The sequence below is a fragment of the Coregonus lavaretus genome (assembly GCF_964263955.1).
Source record: "Coregonus lavaretus genome assembly, contig: HAP1_SCAFFOLD_1354, whole genome shotgun sequence".
Taxonomy (NCBI): Eukaryota; Metazoa; Chordata; class Actinopteri; order Salmoniformes; family Salmonidae; genus Coregonus; species Coregonus lavaretus.
In genome coordinates this window covers 77,501-94,339 of record NW_028160087.1, presented here as the reverse complement: position 1 = coordinate 94,339, position 16,839 = coordinate 77,501, and the positions used below count along the sequence as shown (strand labels likewise).

General features: G+C 45.5%; 1 protein-coding gene across 1 annotated transcript in view; it reads right to left on the bottom strand.

Annotated features, from left to right (window-relative positions):
* The window catches only part of LOC311122175 (ferroxidase HEPHL1-like), a 68,085-nt gene that overhangs the window by 34,873 nt on the left and 16,373 nt on the right, over nt 1-16,839 (bottom strand). The window contains exons 3-4 of the mRNA XM_084196572.1: nt 12,551-12,763; nt 6,874-7,047 (exon numbers count right to left, since the gene is read on the bottom strand). Of these exons, the coding sequence (XP_084052698.1) occupies nt 6,874-7,047; nt 12,551-12,763 (387 nt within the window). The remainder of the gene's footprint in view (nt 1-6,873; nt 7,048-12,550; nt 12,764-16,839) is intronic.

Below are 16,839 nucleotides of genomic sequence, written 5' to 3'. Positions count from 1 at the left end.
TGTTTGAGCTTCTGCTTTGTAAACAGGAAGCAGAAGTATAGAGACATGATCTGATTGGCAGAAGGGGGGACAAGGGAGGGCCTTAACAGTGGTCTAGGACGCCCCTAGAGACTAGAGACGTGATGATAAAAGTTCGGCATCACAGAATGAAAATAAATTGCCGGCAACAAGAAAAGCAGCCTCCGGGTGCATGGTTTTCCTGCTTGTTTATAGCCTTTTACAGTTTGTTAAGTGCAAGCTTGTTGTTGTTGTTGTTGTCCTGAGGTGGAATGTATACAGCAGTCACGATAACAGCTGAAAACTCTCTTGGGAGGTAGAAGCGTCGGCATTTGACCATCAGCTATTCCAAGACGGGTGAACAATGGGTCAAGGCTTCTACTGCGCTAGGGTCTCCACACCATCTGTTACAGATCATATATTCCACTTCAATAGTGTCTCAGAATAGACCCAAATAGGCAGGCAGGTTGCCAAACATGTCCCCAGAATAGGCAGGCAGGCTGCCAGGGGAGAGGAAAGGAAACATTCTGTCACAGTATTCAGCCTGCTAGTCAGAGCATTGAGTTTATAAATGACAGATTAGAAGATCCTTCCTCTTGATCACATTCCAGAAGTTTTCAATGGGGTTCAGGTCTGGAGATTGAGCTGGCCATGACAGGGTCTTGATCTGCTGGTCCTCCTTCCACACCTTGATTGACCCGGCTGTGTGGCATGGCGCATTGTCCTGCTGGAAAAACCAATCCTCAGAGTTGGGGAACAATGTCAGAGCAAAAGGAAGCGCGTTTTCTTCCAGGACAACCTTGTACGTGGCTTGATTCATGCGTCCTTCATGAGCAAACCTAATGATGATGAGGTTTTTATACTTTTCCAGAGCTGTATAATGTATAAGAACATGGACTGCTGTTTAGTTACAGTGCCTTGCAAAAGTATTCATCCCCCTTGGCGTTTTTCCTATTTTGTTGCATTACAACCTGTAATTTAAATGGATTTTTATTTGGATTTCATGTAATGGACGTACACAAAATAGTTCAAATTGGTGAAGTGAAATGAAAAAAAAAACATGTTTAAAAAAATTCGAAAAAATAAATGATGGAGCGTGCATATGGATTCACCCCCTTTGCTATGAAGCCCCTAAATAAGATCTGGTGCAACCAATTACCTTCAGAAGTCACATAATTAGTTAAATAAAGACCACCTATGTGCAATCTAAGTGTCACATGATCTGTCACATGATCTCAGTATATATACACCTGTTCTGAAAGGCCCCAGAGTCTGCAACACCACTAAGCAAGGGGCACCACCAAGCAAGTGGCACTCTGAAGACCAAGGAGCTCTCCAAACAGGTCAGGGACAAAGTTGTGGAGAAGTACAGATCAGGGTTGGGTTATAAAAAAATATCAGAAACCTTGAACATCCCACGGAGCACCATTGAATCCATTATTGAAAAATTGAAAGAATATGGCACCACAACAAACCTGCCAAGAAAGGGCCACCCACCAAAACTCACGGACCAGGCAAGGAGGGCATTAATCAGAGAGGCAACAAAGAGACCAAAGATAACCCTGAAGGAGCTGCAAAGCTCCACAGCGGAGATTGGAGTATCTGTCCATAGGACCACTTTAAGCCATGAACTCCACAGAGCTGGGCTTTACGAAAGAGTGGCCAGAAAAAAAGCCATTGCTTAAAGAAAAAAATAAGCAACGTTTGGTGTTCGCCAAAAGGCATGTGGGAGACTCCCCAAACATATGGAAGAAGGTACTCTGGTCAGATGAGACTAAAATTGAGCTTTTTGGCCATCAAGGAAAACACTATGTCTGGCGCAAACCCAACACCTCTCATCACCCTGAGAACACCATCCCCACAGTGAAGCATGGCAGCATCATGCTGTGGGGATGTTTTTCATCAGCAGGGACTGGGAAACTGGTCAGAATTGAAGGAATGATGGATAGCGCTAAATACAGGGAAATTCTTGAGGGAAACCTGTTTCAGTCTTCCAGAGATTTGAGACAGGGACGGAGGTTCACCTTCCAGCAGGACAATGATCCTAAGCATACTGCTAAAGCAACACTTGAGTGGTTTAAGGGTTAACATTTAAATGTCTTGGAATGGCCTAGTCAAAGCCTAGTCAAAGCCCAGACCTCAATCCAATTGAGAATCTGTGGTATGATTTTAAGATTGCTGTACACCAGCGGAACCCATCCAACTTGAAGGAGCTGGAGCAGTTTTGCCTTGAAGAATGGGAAAAGATCCCAGTGGCTAGATGTGCCAAGCTTATAGAGACATACCCCAAGAGACTTGCAGCTATAATTGCTGCAAAAGGTGGCTCTACAAAGTATTGACTTTGGGGGGGGTGAATAGTTATGCACACTCAAGTTCAGTTTTTTTGAAAAATGCCAAGGGGGGTGAATACTTTCGCAAGCCACTGTATCTTTTCCACCATCTCAACCACTTGATTGTCTTTAATTGAATGTTTTCTTGTTAGAACAGGTTGGCTAATTGTTAATTGTAGGTTTCTCCCACTAATTACCTGAATCAGACACAGGAGCTGGAGAATGCCAAATGCTGGCCAATAGGGAGTTAGAGCAGCTAGTACCACACACACACACACGCACGCACACACACACACACACACACACACACACACACACACACACACACACACACACACACACACACACACACACACACACACACACACACACACACACACACACACACACACACACACACGCACACACGCACACACGCACACACGCACACACGCACACACGCACGCACGCATACACACACACGCGCGCACGCACACACACACACACGCACACGCACACGCACACACACGCACACGCACGCACGCACGCACACACGCGCACGCGCACGCACACGCACACGCACACACACACACACGCACACACACACACACACACACACACACACACACACACACACACACGCACACACACACACACGCACACGCACACACACACACAGCTCGATGTACTCAATTACCTCGCACATCGACTGAGAATATCAAACATTATCCTTCTTGATATTGAGTTTCAGCTCCCTGCTTTTGCTTTCAGAACAGCCTTAATTCGTCGGGACTCTACAACTCTACAAGGTGTTGAAAGCGTTCCACAGGGATGCTTCTCACAGTTGTTATCAACTTGGCTGCCATACCCCGAAAAATTTATTTTATTTTATTTAACCTTTATTTAACCAGGTAAGCCAGTTGAGAACAAGTTCTCATTTACAACTGCGACCTGGCCAAGATAAAGCAAAGCAGTGCGATAAAAAAAACAACAGAGTTACATACGGGGTAAAACAAAACGTACTGTCAATAACACAATAGAAAATATATATACAGTGTGTGCAAATGTAGTAAGTTATGGAGGTAAGGCAATAAATAGGCCATAGTGCAAAATAATTACAATTAGTATTAACACTGGAATGATAGATGTGCAAGAGATGATGTGCAAATAGAGATACTGGGGTACAAATGAGCAAAATAAGGGGATGAGGTAGTTGGGTGGGCTAATTTCAGATGGGCTGTGTACAGGTGCAGTGATCGGTAAGGTGCTCTGACAACTGATGCTTAAAGTTAGTGAGGGAGATAAGAGTCTCCAGCTTCAGAGATTTTTGCAATTCGTTCCAGTCATTGGCAGCAGAGAACTGGAAGGAATGGCGGCCAAACTTAAATATTTTGTCTTGCCCATTCACCCTCTGAATGGCACACATACACAATCCATGTCTCAAATGTCTCAAGGCTTAAAAAACATTCTCTGCCCTGTCTCCTCCCCTTCATCTACACTGATTGAAGTGGATTTAACAGGTGACTTCAATAAGGGATCATAGCTTTCACCTGGTCAGTCTATGTCATGGAAAGAGATCTTAATGTTTTGTACAGTTAGCGCATGTTATTTTTACTCATTATTGTTATTCATTATTCACTGTGTATTTATTCTTCGTGTCACGATTTCAATTTTTTATTTATATATTTTTTATCTTTAACTCTGCATTGTTGGAAAAGGTAAGTAAAGTAAGTAAATATTTTCACTGTTAGTCTCCACCTGTTGTTTACGAAGCATGTGACAAATAACATGAGGGAGTGAGGGAGGAGTGGGAGAAATGGGGGAGGAGTGGGAGAAATGGGGGAGGAGGGGAGAAATGGTGGAGGAGGGGAGAAATCAGATCAATGCATATAGTCCGGGTAGCCATGATTAGCTGTTCAGCAGTCTTAAGGCTTGGGGGTAGAAGCTGTTGAGAAGCCTTTTGGACCTAGACTTGGCACTCCGGTACCGCTTGCCGTGCGGTAGCAGAGAGAACAGTCTATGACTAGGGTGGCTGGAGTCTTTGACAATTTTGAGGGCCTTCCTCTGACACCGCCTGGTATAGAGGTCCTGGATGGCAGGAAGCTTTGCCCCAGGGATGTACTGGGCCGTACGCACTACCCTCTGTAGCACCTTGTGGTCGGATGCCGAGCAGTTGCCATACCAGGTGGTGATGCAACCGGTCAGGATGCTCTCGATGGTGCAGCTGTATAACTTTTTGAGGATCTGAGGACCCATGCCAAATCTTTTCAGTCTCCTGAGGGGGAATAGGCTTTGTCGTGCCCTCTTCAAGACTGTCTTGGTGTGTTTGGACCATGATAGTTTGTTGGTGATGTGGACACCAAGGAACTTGAAGCTCTCAACCTGTTCCACTACAGCTCCGTCGATGAAAATGGGGCCGTGCTCAGTCCTCTTTTTTTTCCTGTAGTCCACAATCATCTCCTTTGTCTTGGTCACGTTGAGGGAGAGGTTGTTGTCCTGGCACCACACGGCCAGGTCTCTGACCTCCTCCCTATAGGCTGTCTCATCGCTGTCAGTGATCAGGCCTACCACTGTTGTGTCATGAGCAAACCTAATGATGGTGTTGGAGTCGTGCCTGGCCATGCAGTCATGGGTGAAAAGGGAGTACAGGAGGGGACTGAGCACGCACTCCTGAGGGGCCCCCGTGTTGAGGATCAGCGTGGCAGATGTGTTGTTACCTACCCTTACCATCTGGGGGCGGCCCGTCAGGAAGTCCAGGATCCAGTTGCAGAGGGAGGTGTTTAGTCCCAGGGTCCTTAGCTTAGTGATGAGCTTTGAGGGCACTATGGTGTTGAACGCTGAGCTGTAGTCAATTAATAGCATTCTCACGTAGGTGTTCCTCTTGTCCAGGTGGGAAAGGGCAGTGTGGAGTGCAATAGAGATTGCATCATCTGTGGATCTGTTGGGGCGGTATGCAAATTGGAGTGGGTCTAGGGTTTCTGGGATAATGGTGTTGATGTGAGCCATGACCAGCCTTTCAAAGCACTTCATGGCTACAGACGTGAGTGCCACGGGTCAGTAGTCATTTAGGCAGGTTATCTTAGAGTCCTTGGGCACGGGGACTATGGTGGTCTGCTTGAAACATGTTGGTATTACAGACTCAGTCGGGGACATGTTGAAAATGTCAGTAAAGACACTTGCCAGTTGGTCAGCGCATGCTCGGAGTACACGTCCTGGTAATCCGTCTGACCCTGCGGCCTTGTGAATGTTGAAGTCAGTGACTGATGTGGTGTACTCCTCAATGCTATCTGAAGAATCCCGGAACATATTCCAGTCTGTGCTAGCAAAACAGTCCTGTAGCTTAGCATCTGCGTCATCTGACCACTTCCTTATTAACTGAGTCACTGGTGCTTCCTGCTTTAGTTTTTGCTTATAAGCAGGAATCAGGAGGATTGAATTATGGTCAGATTTGCCAAATGGAGGGCGAAGGAGAGCTTTGTACGCGTCTCTGTGTGGAGTTTAGGTGGTCTAGAGTTTTTTTCCTCTGGTTGCACATTTTAACATGCTGGTAGAAATGAGGTAGAACTGATTTAAGTTTCCCTGCATTAAAGTCCCCGGCCACTAGGAGCGCTGCCTCTGGATGAGCGTTTTCCTGTTGACTTATGGCCTTATACAGCTCATTGAGTGCGGTCTTAGTGCCAGCATCGGTTTGTGGTGGTAAATAGACAGCTACAAAAAATATAGATAAACTCTCTTGGTAAATAGTGTGGTCTACAGCTTATCATGAGATACTCTACCTCAGGCGAGCAAAACATCGAGACTTCCTTAGTATTAGATTTTATGCACCAGCTGTTGTTTACAAATATACATAGACCGCCTCCCCTTGTCTTACCGGAGTCAGCCGTTCTATCCTGCCGATGTAGCGTATAGCCCGCTAGCTGTATGTTGTCCATGTCGTCGTTCAGCCACGACTCGGTGAAACATAAGATATTACAGTTTTTAATGTCCCGTTGGTAGGATAACCATAATCTTAGGTTGTCCATTTTGTTTTCCAATGATTCTACGTTGGCTAATAGGATTGATGGAAGAGGCAGTTTACTCGCTCGCCGTCGGATCCTTACAAGGCACCCCGACCTACGTCCACGAAATCGCAGTCTCTTCCTCATGCGAATGACGGGGATTTGGGCCTTGTCGGGGTCTGTAGAATATCCTTCGCGTCCGACTCGTTGAATACGAGGTGAGTAATCGCTGTCCTGATATCCAGAAGCTCTTTTTGGTTATAAGAGACGATGGCAGAAACATTATGGACAGAATAAATTACAAATAACGCGAAAAAACACACATAATAGCACAATTGGTTAGGGGGCCGTAAAACGGCAGCCATCTCCTCTGGCGCTATCTTTTCCCTTTTCACAATTGGGAGAGGAGAGGGAGAAATGTGGGATGCTGGGAAGGAAGAGGACAGGACTTGTGGGAGATATGGGGGAGTAGAGGGAGAGATGGGGGAGGAGAGGGAGAGATGGGGGAGGAGAGGGAGAAAGAAATTGAGGGTTAACCTCGAAGGTTCTGGAAAGACTTGATTACCCACCATGCATCATGTTGGACTCCTGGAAGTCTGGGTCATCAGGGTCGACGGAGGCAGGGTCAGAACAGAAGGTCTGGATGTTGTGTTCCTGATACCAGCTCATAGACTCATCCACCACGTTGAACATCAGAACCACGTCTCTGTCTACGTCTACACGACCCTCGTCTGTCAGAACACCTAGTTAACACAACACCATTTACAGTGGGGAAAAAAGTATTTAGTCAGCCACCAATTGTGCAAGTTCTCCCACTTAAAAAGATGAGAGAGGCCTGTAATTTTCATCATAGGTACACGTCAACTATGACAGACAAAATGAGAAAAAAAAATCCAGAAAATCACATTGTAGGATTTTTTATGAATTTATTTGCAAATTATGGTGGAAAATAAGTATTTGGTCAATAACAAAAGTTTCTCAATACTTTGTTATATACCCTTTGTTGGCAATGACACAGGTCAAACGTTTTCTGTAAGTCTTCACAAGGTTTTCACACACTGTTGCTGGTATTTTGGCCCATTCCTCCATGCAGATCTCCTCTAGAGCAGTGATGTTTTGGGGCTGTCGCTGGGCAACACGGACTTTCAACTCCCTCCAAAGATTTTCTATGGGGTTGAGATCTGGAGACTGGCTAGGCCACTCCAGGACCTTGAAATGCTTCTTACGAAGCCACTCCTTCGTTGCCCGGGCGGTGTGTTTGGGATCATAGTCATGCTGAAAGACCCAGCCACGTTTCATCTTCAAAGCCCTTGTTGATGGAAGGAGGTTTTCACTCAAAATCTCACGATACATGGCCCCATTCATTCTTTCCTTTACACGGATCAGTCGTCCTGGTCCCTTTGCAGAAAAACAGCCCCAAAGCATGATGTTTCCACCCCCATGCTTCACAGTAGGTATGGTGTTCTTTGAATGCAACTCAGCATTATTTGTCCTCCAAACACGACGAGTTGAGTTTTTACCAAAAAGTTATATTTTGGTTTCATCTGACCATATGACATTCTCCCAATCCTCTTCTGGATCATCCAAATGCACTCTAGCAAACTTCAGACGGGCCTGGACATGTACTGGCTTAAGCAGGGGGACACGTCTGGCACTGCAGGATTTGAGTCCCTGGCGGCGTAGTGTGTTACTGATGGTAGGCTTTGTTACTTTGGTCCCAGCTCTCTGCAGTTCATTCACTAGGTCCCCCCGTGTGGTTCTGGGATTTTTGCTCACCATTCTTGTGATCATTTTGACCCCACGGGGAGAGATCCCAGATCGAGGGAGATTATCAGTGGTCTTGTATGTCCTCCATTTCCTAATAATTGCTCCCACAGTTGATTTCTTCAAACCAAGCTGCTTACCTATTTCAGATTCAGTCTTCCCAGCCTGGTGCAGGTCTACAATTTTGTTTCTGGTGTCCTTTGACAGCTCTTTGGTCTTGGCCATAGTGGAGTTTGGAGTGTGACTGTTTGAGGTTGTGGACAGGTGTCTTTTATACTGATAACAAGTTCAAACAGGTGCCATTAATACAGGTAACGAGTGGAGGACAGAGGAGCCTCTTAAAGAAGAAGTTACAGGTCTGTGAGAGCCAGAAATCTTGCTTGTTTGTAGGTGACCAAATACTTATTTTCCACCATAATTTGCAAATAAATTCATTAAAAATCCTACAATGTGATTTTCTGGAGAAAAAAAATCTCAATTTGTCTGTCATAGTTGACGTGTACCTATGATGAAAATTACAGGCCTCTCTCATCTTGTTAAGTGGGTGATTGGTTTTAAGGCCACAATTGGTGGCTGACTAAATACTTTTTTTTCCCCACTGTAGATTTACATTAATTTTCTACATTAAACATCAGAACAATGTCTCCATCTAAATACAGATTAAGGTACGATGGGCAACACTTTAATGGGTATTCATTTACGTTTTATAAAGGGTTTATAGTTAGTTCACAGATTAACACACAAGCACCCTCCCCCTCACACAGACCTTTCTCTCAGGTGAGCATTGGGGGTTATTGTAAGTGTTGAGGTAGGGGAATACACAGACCTTTCTCTCAGGTATTGGGGGTTATTGTTAGTGCTGAGGTAGGGGAATACACAGACCTTTCTCTCAGGTATTGGGGGTTATTGTTAGTGCTGAGGTAGGGGAATACACAGACCTTTCTCTCAGGTATTGGGGGTTATTGTAAGTGCTGAGGTAGGGGAATACACAGACCTTTCTCTCATGTATTGGGGGTTATTGTTAGTGCTGAGGTAGGGGAATACACAGACCTTTCTCTCAGGTATTGGGGGTTATTGTTAGTGCTGAGGTAGGGGAATACACAGACCTTTCTCTCAGGTGAGCATTGGGGGTTATTGTAAGTGCTGAGGTAGGGGAATACACAGACCTTTCTCTCAGGTGAGTATTGGGGGTTATTGTTAGTGTTGAGGTAGGGGAATACACAGACCTTTCTCTCAGGTGAGCATTGGGGGTTATTGTAAGTGCTGAGGTAGGGGAATACACAGACCTTTCTCTCAGGTGAGTATTGGGGGTTATTGTTAGTGTTGAGGTAGGGGAATACACAGACCTTTCTCTCAGGTGAGCATTGGGGGTTATTGTAAGTGCTGAGGTAGGGGAATACACAGACCTTTCTCTCAGGTGAGCATTGGGGGTTATTGTAAGTGCTGAGGTAGGGGAATACACAGACCTTTCTCTCAGGTATTGGGGGTTATTGTTAGTGCTGAGGTAGGGGAATACACAGACCTTTCTCTCAGACATTGGGGGTTATTGTTAGTGCTGAGGTAGGGGAATACACAGACCTTTCTCTCAGGTATTGGGGGTTATTGTTAGTGCTGAGGTAGGGGAATACACAGACCTTTCTCTCAGGTATTGGGGGTTATTGTTAGTGCTGAGGTAGGGGAATACACAGACCTTTCTCTCATGTATTGGGGGTTATTGTTAGTGCTGAGGTAGGGGAATACACAGACCTTTCTCTCAGGTATTGGGGGTTATTGTTAGTGCTGAGGTAGGGGAATACACAGACCTTTCTCTCATGTATTGGGGGTTATTGTTAGTGCTGAGGTAGGGGAATACACAGACCTTTCTCTCAGGTGAGTATTGGGGGTTATTGTTAGTGTTGAGGTAGGGGAATACACAGACCTTTCTCTCAGGTATTGGGGGTTATTGTTAGTGCTGAGGTAGGGGAATACACAGACCTTTCTCTCAGGTGAGTATTGGGGGTTATTGTTAGTGCTGAGGTAGGGGAATACACAGACCTTTCTCTCAGGTGAGTATTGGGGGTTATTGTTAGTGCTGAGGTAGGGGAATACACAGACCTTTCTCTCAGGTGAGTATTGGGGGTTATTGTTAGTGCTGAGGTAGGGGAATACACAGACCTTTCTCTCAGGTATTGGGGGTTATTGTTAGTGTTGAGGTAGGGGAATACACAGACCTTTCTCTCAGGTGAGTATTGGGGGTTATTGTTAGTGCTGAGGTAGGGGAATACACAGACCTTTCTCTCAGGTGAGTATTGGGGGTTATTGTTAGTGCTGAGGTAGGGGAATACACAGACCTTTCTCTCAGGTATTGGGGGTTATTGTTAGTGTTGAGGTAGGGGAATACACAGACCTTTCTCTCAGGTGAGTATTGGGGGTTATTGTTAGTGCTGAGGTAGGGGAATACACAGACCTTTCTCTCAGGTATTGGGGGTTATTGTTAGTGTTGAGGTAGGGGAATACACAGACCTTTCTCTCAGGTATTGGGGGTTATTGTTAGTGCTGAGGTAGGGGAATACACAGACCTTTCTCTCAGGTGAGCATTGGGGGTTATTGTAAGTGCTGAGGTAGGGGAATACACAGACCTTTCTCTCAGATGAGTATTGGGGGTTATTGTTAGTGTTGAGGTAGGGGAATACACAGACCTTTCTCTCAGGTGAGTATTGGGGGTTATTGTTAGTGCTGAGGCAGGGGAATACACAGACCTTTCTCTCAGGTATTGGGGGTTATTGTTAGTGTTGAGGTAGGGGAATACACAGACCTTTCTCTCAGGTGAATATTGGGGGTTATTGTTAGTGTTGAGGTAGGGGAATACACAGACCTTTCTCTCAGGTGAGCATTGGGGGTTATTGTAAGTGCTGAGGTAGGGGAATACACAGACCTTTCTCTCAGGTGAGTATTGGGGGTTATTGTTAGTGTTGAGGTAGGGGAATACACAGACCTTTCTCTCAGGTGAGCATTGGGGGTTATTGTAAGTGCTGAGGTAGGGGAATACACAGACCTTTCTCTCAGGTGAGCATTGGGGGTTATTGTAAGTGCTGAGGTAGGGGAATACACAGACCTTTCTCTCAGGTATTGGGGGTTATTGTTAGTGCTGAGGTAGGGGAATACACAGACCTTTCTCTCAGACATTGGGGGTTATTGTTAGTGCTGAGGTAGGGGAATACACAGACCTTTCTCTCAGGTATTGGGGGTTATTGTTAGTGCTGAGGTAGGGGAATACACAGACCTTTCTCTCAGGTATTGGGGGTTATTGTTAGTGCTGAGGTAGGGGAATACACAGACCTTTCTCTCATGTATTGGGGGTTATTGTTAGTGCTGAGGTAGGGGAATACACAGACCTTTCTCTCAGGTATTGGGGGTTATTGTTAGTGCTGAGGTAGGGGAATACACAGACCTTTCTCTCATGTATTGGGGGTTATTGTTAGTGCTGAGGTAGGGGAATACACAGACCTTTCTCTCAGGTGAGTATTGGGGGTTATTGTTAGTGTTGAGGTAGGGGAATACACAGACCTTTCTCTCAGGTATTGGGGGTTATTGTTAGTGCTGAGGTAGGGGAATACACAGACCTTTCTCTCAGGTGAGTATTGGGGGTTATTGTTAGTGCTGAGGTAGGGGAATACACAGACCTTTCTCTCAGGTGAGTATTGGGGGTTATTGTTAGTGCTGAGGTAGGGGAATACACAGACCTTTCTCTCAGGTGAGTATTGGGGGTTATTGTTAGTGCTGAGGTAGGGGAATACACAGACCTTTCTCTCAGGTATTGGGGGTTATTGTTAGTGTTGAGGTAGGGGAATACACAGACCTTTCTCTCAGGTGAGTATTGGGGGTTATTGTTAGTGCTGAGGTAGGGGAATACACAGACCTTTCTCTCAGGTGAGTATTGGGGGTTATTGTTAGTGCTGAGGTAGGGGAATACACAGACCTTTCTCTCAGGTATTGGGGGTTATTGTTAGTGTTGAGGTAGGGGAATACACAGACCTTTCTCTCAGGTGAGTATTGGGGGTTATTGTTAGTGCTGAGGTAGGGGAATACACAGACCTTTCTCTCAGGTATTGGGGGTTATTGTTAGTGTTGAGGTAGGGGAATACACAGACCTTTCTCTCAGGTATTGGGGGTTATTGTTAGTGCTGAGGTAGGGGAATACACAGACCTTTCTCTCAGGTGAGCATTGGGGGTTATTGTAAGTGCTGAGGTAGGGGAATACACAGACCTTTCTCTCAGATGAGTATTGGGGGTTATTGTTAGTGTTGAGGTAGGGGAATACACAGACCTTTCTCTCAGGTGAGTATTGGGGGTTATTGTTAGTGCTGAGGCAGGGGAATACACAGACCTTTCTCTCAGGTATTGGGGGTTATTGTTAGTGTTGAGGTAGGGGAATACACAGACCTTTCTCTCAGGTGAATATTGGGGGTTATTGTTAGTGTTGAGGTAGGGGAATACACAGACCTTTCTTGCAGGTGAGCAGAGCTCCTATAAGTCCAGCAGTGATATCTCTAGGAGCCTCTACGTGGGAGTGGTATACCCAGGTCAGACATGCTGCGTCTCCCTCTGTAGGGGAGAACTCAGGACGCACCTCCCAGCGGTAAGTATAGCTGGCCCCGGGGGTCACACTGTCATCATGCTTCAGTCTGTCTGACGTACCGTCTGGATACAGCGCCCCTGGTGGAGAGAGAAAAACAGCAGTATTATAATATTTATATTATACTATCCAGTGGTAAGTATTGCTGGTCCCCCGGGTACAGCGCCCCCTAGTGGAGAGATGGAGTATAACAGTATTATTATTATTATTATATATATTTTTTGTTTAGTTTTCTTAAGTTTGGCTTGGTTTTTAACCTTATGTTCCACTTAGGAGCCTACAACAAGTCACAGTAAAACATGAACATTTTTAACCATAACATTTGTAACATTTTATAGTTTTTTAAATTATTATTACTATAGTATTATTATTATAGCCAGAGGTAGGTATAGCTGGATACAGCACCTCTGGTGGAGAGATGGAGAAACACATATAGTTAGAGAACTGGTTCTAACTTTCTCTTGAACCTTCTCCAGGTTAGTCTGAATTAGATAACATCTCTTTTTAACGTTGGGACCTGACTGGTATATAGTGGAGTGTTTGTCTGAAGTATGCTAGCTGTGCCACTAGAGATCCTGGTTCGAATCCAGGCTCTGTCGTAGCCGGCCGCGACTGGGAGACCCCATGGGGCGGCGCACAATTGGCCCAGCGTCGTCCAGGGAAGGGGAGGGAATGGCCGGCAGGGGATGTAGCTCAGTTGGTAGAGCATGGCATTTGCAACGCCAGGGTTGTGGGTTCGATTCCCATGGGGGGCCAGTATGAAAAATAAAAATAAAAAATAAAAATAATAATGTATGCACTCACTAACTGTAGGTCACTGTGGATAAGAGTGTCTGCTAAATGACTAAAATGTAAATGTTGTTGTGTGTTTGTCTGCTAGTTTCATATAATATAATATAATCTTATCTCCAAATAATGGTTATAACCTGATGACATCCGTCCCTACCTGGGCTTATCTCCATTCAAACTCCAACCTCCACGTGTGTGTGTGTGTGTACGTGTGTGCGTGTGTGTGTGTCCGTGTGTGTGTGTGCGTGTGCGTGTGCGTGTGCGTGTGTGTGTGTGTGTGTGTGTGTGCGTGTGTGTGTGTGTGTGTGCGTGTGTGCGTGTGTGTGTGTGTGTGTGCGTGTGTGCGTGTGTGTGTGTGTGCGTGTGTGCCCTATAAACACAGATGGAGAGAAGCAGTGACCTTTGGGTCTGTAATCACCTGACACAGTAAAGTCACTGTCTTCAGTCATGTTATCGCTTCTTGTCCCTGCTTACTGTATATACATACACTGTCTGTTTATGCATACTGTACTGGACACACACACACAGAGAGAGAGAGAGAGAGAGAGAGAGAGAGAGAGACAGAGAGAGGAGCCATTAAATTATATAACCACTTAAAAGGAAGCGATTCCCAAACCTTCCATAACAAAGCCATCATGAGAAAGCAAAAAGAGAATTACTTGACACATTGGAAAGAATTAACAAAAAAACTGAGCTAACTAGAATGCTATTTGGCCCCAGAATACCTGACCACTGTGACTGACCCAAATTTAAGGAAATCTTTGACTATGTACAGACTCAGTGAGCATAGCCTTGCTATTGAGAAAGGCCGCCGTAGGCAGACCTGGCTCTCAAGAGAAGACAGGCTATGTGCACACTGCCCACAAAATGAGGTGGAAACTGAGCTGCACTTCCTAACCTCCTGCCAAATGTATGACCATATTAGAGACACATATTTCCCTCAGATTACACAGACCCACAAAGAATTTGAAAACAAACCCAATTTTGATAAACTCCCTTATCTATTGGGTGAAATACCACAGTGTGCCATCACAGCAGCAAGATTTGTGACCTGTTGCCACAAGAAAAGGGCAACCAGTGAAGAACAAACACCATTGTAAATACAACCCATATTTATGTTGATTTATTTTCCCATTTGTACTTTAACTATTTGCACATCATTATAACACTGTATATAGACATAATATGACATTTGAAATGTCTTTATTCTTTTGGAACTTCTGAGTGTAATGTTTACTGTTAATATTTATTGTTTATTTCACTTTTGTTTACTATCTACTTCACTTGCTTTGGCAATGTTAACATACGTTTCCCATGCCAATAAAGCCCTTAAATTGAAATTGAATTGAGAGAGAGACAGAGAGAGAGACAGAGAGAGAGACAGAGAGAAACAGAGAGAGAGAGAGAGAGAGAGAGAGAAACAGAGAAACAGAGAGAGAGGCAGGCCAGGACACCATTGGACAGAGGAATGTTGGTAAATCACGGAAAACCCCATGACATTCTCTGAAGAGCAGAAGCAGCGGTCACTTCCTGGCTCAGACGTTGTGTAATCCAGAGGCAGAGAGGTCACTTCCTGGCTCAGACATTGTGTAATCCAGAGGCAAAGAGGTCAACTGTGGTGTGTTCTGACTTTTTATCTGTAATGGTCTGTAATGACAGCCTCTAAAACATCTCTCCTCTCTCCTTTAACCTACAAGCAACATCTGGGAGCTATGTCTGTCTGTCTGTCTGTCTGTCTGTCTGTCTGCCTGCCTGCCTGCCTGCCTGCCTGCCTGCCTGCCTGCCTGCCTGCCTGCCTGCCTGCCTGCCTGTCTGTCTGTCTGTCTGTCTGTCTTCCTGTCTGTCTGCCTGCCTGTCTGTCTGTCTGCCTGCATGTCTGTCTGTCTGTCTTCCTGTCTGTCTGTCTGTCTTCCTGTCTGTCTTCCTGTCTGTCTGCCTGCCTGTCTGTCTGCCTGTCTGTCTGTCTGTCTGCCTGTATGTCTGTCTTTCTGTCTGCCTATATGTCTGTTTTCCTGTCTGCCTGTATGTCGGTCTTCCTGTCTGCCTGTATGTCGGTCTTCCTGTCTGCCTGTATGTCTGCCTGCCTGCCTGCCTGCCTGTCTGTCTGCCTGTATGTCGGTCTTCCTGTCTGCCTGTATGTCTGTCTGCCTGTCTGTCTGCCTGTATGTCTGTCTGCCTGTATGTCTGTCTGCCTGTATGTCGGTCTTCCTGTCTTCCTGTCTTCCTGTCTGCCTGTCTGTCTGCCTGCCTGCCTGCCTGCCTGTCTGTCTGCCTGTATGTCGGTCTTCCTGTCTGCCTGTATGTCTGTCTGCCTGTCTGCCTGTATGTCTGTCTGCCTGTATGTCTGTCTGCCTGTATGTCGGTCTTCCTGTCTTCCTGTCTTCCTGTCTTCCTGTCTGCCTGTATGTCTGTCTGCCTGTCTGCCTGTATGTCTGTCTGCCTGTATGTCTGTCTGCCTGTATGTCTGTCTGCCTGTATGTCGGTCTTCCTGTCTTCCTGTCTGCCTGTATGTCGGTCTTCCTGTCTTCCTGTCTGCCTGTATGTCGGTCTTCCTGTCTTCCTGTCTGCCTGTATGTCTGTCTGTCTGTCTGTCTGTCTGCCTGTATGTCTGTCTGTCTCTGTCTTTCTAATGTTTCTTATGTGTTGTCTTTGTTCGTCTTCCTGTTATCTGATTCTGTCTGACATGAAAATAGCAGCTCTCTTCAGACAAACAACAAGCCCAAAAATGTGCAACAAGGTGGGGAGTAGACAGCAGTGTTGCCAGCTTGGATATTATGGGAGTAGACAGCAGTGTTGCCAGCTTGGATATTATAGACCAGCACCAGTTGTGTTCTGTTGTAGATGTCCAACCAACAATAGACAAAGAAGCTGGGAACAGAGAGAGAGAGTAAAGGGAACTGGACACTGGTCTTAGTCTGCTACTAATGGTCTGATCATCTGTTCTGCTCTGTTCTGTTCTACTCTGTTCTACTCTGTTCTGTTCTGTTCTGTTCTACTCTGTTCTGTTCTACTCTGTTCTGTTCTACTCTGTTCTGTTCTACTCTGTTCTGTTCTGTTCTGTTCTACTCTGTTCTACTCTGTTCTGTTCTACTCTGTTCTGTTCTGTTCTACTCTGTTCTGTTCTGTTCTACTCTGTTCTACTCTGTTCTGTTCTGTTCTACTCTGTTCTGTTCTGTTCTGTTCTACTCTGTTCTGTTCTGTTCTGTTCTACTCTGTTCTGTTCTGTTCTACTCTGTTCTGTTCTGTTCTGTTCTACTCTGTTCTGTTCTGTTCTACTCTGTTCTGTTCTGTTCTGCTCTGTTCTGTTCTACTCTGTTCTGTTCTGTTCTACTCTGCTCTGTTCTGTTCTGTTCTGTTCTACTCTGTT